This window comes from Propithecus coquereli, unplaced genomic scaffold, assembly GCF_000956105.1.
Source record: "Propithecus coquereli isolate 6110/MARCELLA unplaced genomic scaffold, Pcoq_1.0 Scaffold543, whole genome shotgun sequence".
Classification (NCBI taxonomy): Eukaryota; Metazoa; Chordata; class Mammalia; order Primates; family Indriidae; genus Propithecus; species Propithecus coquereli.
The window spans coordinates 941,513-947,824 of record NW_012151319.1 but is presented as its reverse complement, the minus strand read 5'-3'; the positions used below and the strand labels follow the sequence as shown (position 1 = coordinate 947,824).

General features: G+C 45.3%; 1 protein-coding gene across 1 annotated transcript; it reads right to left on the bottom strand.

The window, feature by feature from the left end:
• Window positions 1-312: 312 nt before the first annotated feature.
• ING2 (inhibitor of growth family, member 2) lies at window positions 313-5,765 on the bottom strand. Its single transcript, XM_012657463.1, has 2 exons — window positions 5,369-5,765; window positions 313-1,127 (listed from the first exon to the last, which is right to left on the bottom strand). The coding sequence occupies exons 1-2, from the start codon at window positions 5,541-5,543 to the stop codon at window positions 457-459; spliced, it is 846 nt and encodes a 281-aa protein (XP_012512917.1). The 5' UTR covers window positions 5,544-5,765; the 3' UTR covers window positions 313-456.
• Window positions 5,766-6,312: the final 547 nt, after the last annotated feature.

The window sequence follows — 6,312 nt, the reverse complement described above, 5'->3', positions numbered from 1 at the left end:
ACAGGGAAAAATAAGCTCTAAATGGTATAGTGTTCATATTTTTAATTACCCAAGATAATTTGATGCTTAGAGAGAAATCCAACTATATCTAAATTTTTTTAAGCACACAGAACTAAGATGCTAGCAAAACTTTTGTGTTTACCCAACAAATAGCATTGCAGTTTTACGTGAAAATAATATAGGCATGGTTTGTGAAGTTTTTATAATGTTCACACCACCCGCTCCCTGTTCCCTGCTCCTTTCAACAGGTGATCTGAAGACTACCTGGTTTAAAATATTTGGTAATTCAGTGCAGAAAATTAAGGTCACAGACAAAGTACAACAACTTTTAATACACCATTAATACTAATGATTAAAAATTATTGCATAGTCTTATGCATTTACCCTAAAACATTTTCTGAAAGTAAATGAATTATATAAAAGACAAATAACCCTTTAATACGTGGATGGCCTTTACTACCTCGATCTTCTATCCTTTTTTGTCTTTTCAGTACTTTTGTCCATTGTTTTCTCATTATCTCCCCTGCACTTTGGGCAATACCATTTCCCCTTTGGTTTATAGGTAAGTGAAACACATGAAAAGTGAAACCATTCAATTGGACACTGTTCATTGTCACATCCTATCATTTCCCCGTAAGACACTTGGTTGCATAAACAGTATGTGGGTTCATTGGGATCTATCGCAAACTCAACAGGTGAAGCTTCCCTTTCCTGCTTGGCCTTGGAGCGTTTCTTTTTCTTTGCTGACTTGGATTTCTTTTCTTTAGGTGGCTGATCATCACAGTCTTCAATCCCATTTGTCATGTGACATAAGTCACGGCTTTCACTGGTCCGCTGTCTGCGGGGTCTTCTTGAAGATCTTTCTGGTTGGCTGGAATCCATCTTTGCTTTATCTGAGGCTCGTTCACTTTCAGCAGGATCTTGGAAACACTGTGAATGCAATTCCATTTGTCTTGCCCGATTTTCCACCAATTCGAGCATTTGTGTGACAATCTGAATTTTTTCATCTCCCAATTCTTGACTATTGATTAATGCTCTCTGGAGAAGCTGCTGAAGGCGTTTTTTCTGGTTTAAATCATCTTCTTTCTTATATTTTTCATAGACATCATCAATTTCCTTTAATGTTTCTAAAAAAAGAAAAGTAAGTACATTATCAGGTGTTAGCACACATAACATTTCCAAGTTAATTATTTTTCACAGAATTGGTGCCATCAGAACTAACTCAAACCAGGAAACTACATTCCTCTACAGTATATGTATACATTAACATGATTTCCCATACATAAACCACATTATCTAATATGAAGGTGTACTTAGAAATAAATTCATGAAAAGAAAGAACACAAAACTCTACTACTCATTAATCTGTATTAAAAAGGATAAGAGATGTGTGGTAAATAATCAAAAGTATTTCGAATGGGCAGGAACACTGTATGCCACTTTATCTTCTACCTAGTGCCATATCACTTATAGCTCCTTTGAACTTCAAAATAACCTTATATAATAAATAAAATTAACATGCAGGACTTCAGCTATAAAACTTGAAGAGGTTCCAGGACTAGCTTACAGATTACTGACAAACTGTGTTTACAGTTCAATCAATGACTTGCTACATGATTCCAGAGAGACATTATACCTTCATTTTTACATCATACCTCTGGACATTCTTAAACTAAGCAGACATTAGCAATTCTTAGTTTCCCATCATCTTAGTTTTAATGGTTCTTTTATTTTATCACACGGGAAATTCTGAAAACCAAACTATTTCCAGGGTAGGTTCTGGTTCTGGCATCGACTGACCCAGCCACTAACAAAAATTATAGTAAAGTCAGCACTGGATCACTCTGCCTTTGTAGATAACTCAGCAGTTGGTTCTAAGCTTTCAGAACTGCTGATTTAGTTGTATAACATGTGGGATACTTATTTAACTCAAGTAAAAATAGCTGAGTCACTAGAAGGTATTAAAAAATCTGAAAATATAATTTCAGATGTCACCAAAAATTTACTTAAGATTAATTTGATTCAACTCTGTTTTATTTCTTACCCTTATCAGATATAATGCTATCTGAAAGAGGTCTGTCCTGCTAAGGGATGGAGAAACAAAAATTAACTCTAATTTATCACACCTCATGGCATACCACTGCTTTATATTCCAATATTATTATTCTTAAGAACAGAAATGTTAGACAAGTAAATATATACACTGGGGCTGTCTACAAGTAAGGTAATACAAAGTAATCATTCAACACAATTCTTGCTCCTTCCTGGAAACTGCAGGTACTCACATTTGATGGACAACTGTTTAACCTGGAATACATGACACCACACAGTTGAGGGTACTCATATCTGATATGAACCAAGTTCATATCTATCCCATTTGCTCAGCTAGACATCTAAGTAGATTTCTCAAGAACCTAGTTTTCTAAGTATATTTCTTAAGAACCTAATTTTCCTACAAGAAAAATAAGGAAATTACATATTTTCCCCTCAGACACAAAAAAATTTGAGGATTAAAAAAAGGCAAACCTCATTTCAAATATACTACATCTAATAATCAGGTGCTAGCAGCTAATTACATTATATATCATACCAGCACACTGACATTATATATGAGATAAAAATTCATTTTTTTCTTTCAATAACTTTGGTACCCATCACATTTTTAAGACACCTTATTATGTACTGAAAGAAGAAAGGAAATTAACCATTTACTTAGCCCCTTCTATGTGGTAAAGATTTTCTCAGTTAACCCTTACAGCAACCCCCAAGAAAGCCATCACTGCTACATGTGAAGAAAATGAAACTCAAGTAAGAACCCCAGACTCTGAACACTGCCCACCTGTACGTCTAATCCCACACTTTAAGCACGTTCTGTAAACCATAGGAAAGGCAATTGAAATAAAGCATTAAATTTTAGTTCAAAGGTTGTTTACCCAAGAAATTATGAATGAGAATACTGAAACAAAAACAAAGGTTCTCTAAAAACCCTATCCCATAATAAATACTTCATCTAATTGTGAAATTTTCTTCTTTCTCTATTTTATAGCTTCTTCAGTAATTTCTGAAAGTCTCAAATAGGTGGGAAATTTCTTTGATTGCCTATATAATCTATTAAATGTATCACTGTATTTGCTTAATATATTGCTATTAAGTATTAGATCCAAAACCAGAAAATACTTAAGAACTAGTAAAGAAATAAAAAACATGAAAGTATATAAAGTTTACAAATATAAAACTGTTGAGCTCAGTAACCATGTACATGGAGTGAAAACTAGATCACTATTTTTATATTAATCTTCAAATTAATCAAAATCTTAATGGAGCTGAGCATTTTTATAACTTCTCATCTTGTAAGGCCTACAATATTACTCATGTTACCAGAGCTACTTATGACAATTATAGATGATCGGATAGATTTCCCTGTCAACAAATTATAGTGTCCCTCCCTAACTTCAAATAGATTAACTTTTGTGAAGACAAACACGTGCCTTTAAAGAAATGTAAAAATCTACAAGCTTTACAAACTTCAGTGTTATTATCTGAAAAACTAAAAAGGTTGCATACACAGTTCTTAAGTACATATGATCATTTTTAGGTTACCATTCACATACGTGCTCCATGTCTATGGAAAATATCACTGGACAGCTCTTCTCTTAAAAATTTAAAATAGTTTGAAAACAAGGATGTGCACCTGAAGTGGCAGGCTTTAGAGCCAAATATTCTACATCTAATTAGCTGGACAAGTTATTTAAACTCTTTGTAAATTTTAATTTATATGTGAAATGAGTTTTTACTTTATATAATGGCCTGGACCTGGCAAAGTGATTGCTATACAGTAAGCAATTAGTGTTAATTCTCCTCCCCTCAAAAGATCAGTCCTATCAATCATATGGATTCAGAAGACAGAAATAAATTTATAGATTCAAAAGCACAGAGATACTTAAATGTTCTAACATGCTACAGGTCAGAAAATGTCATCCCAGGAGTGGATTCCTTAGAGACTAAACCATAGGATTAGTGACGTGTTTACAAAAACAGAGAATGGATCCAAAAAGTTATCTTTGAAATCCACACGGCTGTTTCCGCATTATGTTCAAGGTCTGTTCCTTGACTGAGGGTTATTAAACATCTCCACATTCAAACTTCTCCCACTCTAGTAGCAGACGAAAGGTCCACTGATAGATGATAAACGACACTCTGTAAGTAACGCTGAGTCTCTGTCCAGGCTTCAGTGGTTTTTGCCACATCACTTAAACTTGGCGGAGGAGCGACCCAGGGTAGAAGGGACGCCAGGTGGTTGCCCTGTCAACCAACCCACTTCCTCCTGGAGCCCGGAAGTGACACATGGCCCGGACCCTACGCCGTGCCAGGGTCAGCGACGGTCCCAGCAGCTATGTCCCCGTCCTGATTCATTGGTTGGGAAAAAGATTCGAAACATCACAACAAACATCTTGCAAACCAGAGCACTGGCTCTGCTAGGGCCGAGCTAACGCCCCGCACGGCCCCGACTCCCTCCGAAGCAGCCAGCTCAGCCTAAGCCCCTCCACCGACCAGCCATTTTCGAGGCCGACGGGAGCGCGCGCGCCGTGCCCCTCCCAGGCCCTGCGTCATGCCCGCAGGCCCCGCCCCCAGGGACAAGGGGGCCCTCCCCGCCACACACCCCCCTCTCTTCCCTTCCTGGCGGGGGAACCCTCCCCTTTTAACCATTTGGCTGAAGGAGCTGGGGAAAGGCTGCGGCCGCGGGCGGCCGGGAACTTTCCCGGGGCGGCAGAGGGGAACCGACTGCTCCATCCCGAGCTGGGAGCTGGAGCGCAGAGGGAGGGACCTCCCGGGAGTCCGCCTTCGCGGCCCTCTCTCGCCTCCTCCCACCGCACGTTCCAATGCATCTGCTCTCGGGGGGCGAGGGCCCTGGTGGGGTGGGGAGAGCCGGCCCCGCAGTCCAGCGGGAGCCTGCCCGCGGCCGGCCGCTCGCTCCCCCAAGCCCGCCGCTCGGCTGCACACTCCCTGGCCGGGGCGGGAGGGTCTGCGGCACGGGACAAGCTAGCGCTGGAACAAATGCTTGCTGCTTAAAATGGCTGATTCCCCTCCACGGCAGCTGCAGCCACCGGGTCTGCAGCGGGGGCTGCCGAGCGGCCCCCGCCCCCACGACCCCACAGAAGTCCTCGCCTACCGCCAGGGGGAAGGGAGGGCCGCGAACCGGTCTCCGGTCCCTCTTCCGCGTCCCACACACCAGACTCTTGTGCACTCGGGGAGACTGTCACAGGAGAAAGGAAAGTGGCACTTCCCCAAGCAGGCTCCGAGCGATCACGTCCCGAGGCCGGCGGATCCGGCTGGGGAGGACTCGCGCAGGCAGCCCCGCGGCCCCTACCTTGATATTTGTTGTCCAGCTCTCGCAGCACGGACACGTTCCTCTGCATGTCGTGGGGCAGCGACTCCACACACTCGAGGTAGTCCTGCACGTAGCAGGTGAGGAGCCGGCTCCGCTCCCCGGTCAGGAGCGCGGCCGACGAGTACAGTTGCTGCTGCTGCTGCTGCCCTAACATCCTGCCGCCGCTGGTGCTCCTCGCCGCCGCCGCCGCCGCCGCCTCCGCATCCAGCAGCCACACATGCAACAGCCACGGCCGCCGCGGCCCCTCCGCTCCGCAGCCCGGCGCCGCGGGGACACCGGCGGCCGCTCGACAGAGCACCACCGAGTCCCCCGATCTCCACTCCCCCCAAAAGAAGCCCTCACTCCCCGCCTCCGCGGTTACAAGCCCAGGGGCGGGGCGAGACCAGGGCTCCCTCCCTTCTCCCCTCCCTCCCCAGGACGAGAGCAGCAGGGATCCCCCCAGCGGAGCTGGCGCCGGGGTCCCGCGCGCTGACACTTGCTGTCCCCCTCGGAGTCCCCAGATGCTACCAAAGCCGTGTCGTAGCTCGGATCCCCATGACAAGCTCCTCGCTGCCCCCTTCTCTCCCAATCACCCTCGGTGCCTGTCGGAGAGTCTCTCACTGGACTGCCCCCGCCCCTCCGCCTGCGGCCGCGTCTGCGCCTGCGCAAGACTCGCTCCTAATAAGGCCGGGGGCCCGCCCCTACCGCCCTACCGAAGAGTTCGCATTCTCCCGCCTTCCCTCCGCCACCCGGGCGATTGGTCTGTCAACTCTCGGTTGGGGGGAGGGCGCGGAGGGCGGCCAAACGGCAGGCTGCGCCCCGCCCCTCCTTAAAGGGGAAGCACTGTCAGGCCCGCCTCTTTGCCCAGTGTCTGAATGGGACCTGAGAAGAAAGGTGGCTGACTTTCTCCTTCCGTCCTTCCCACAAGGAGGGAGGACCTTGGT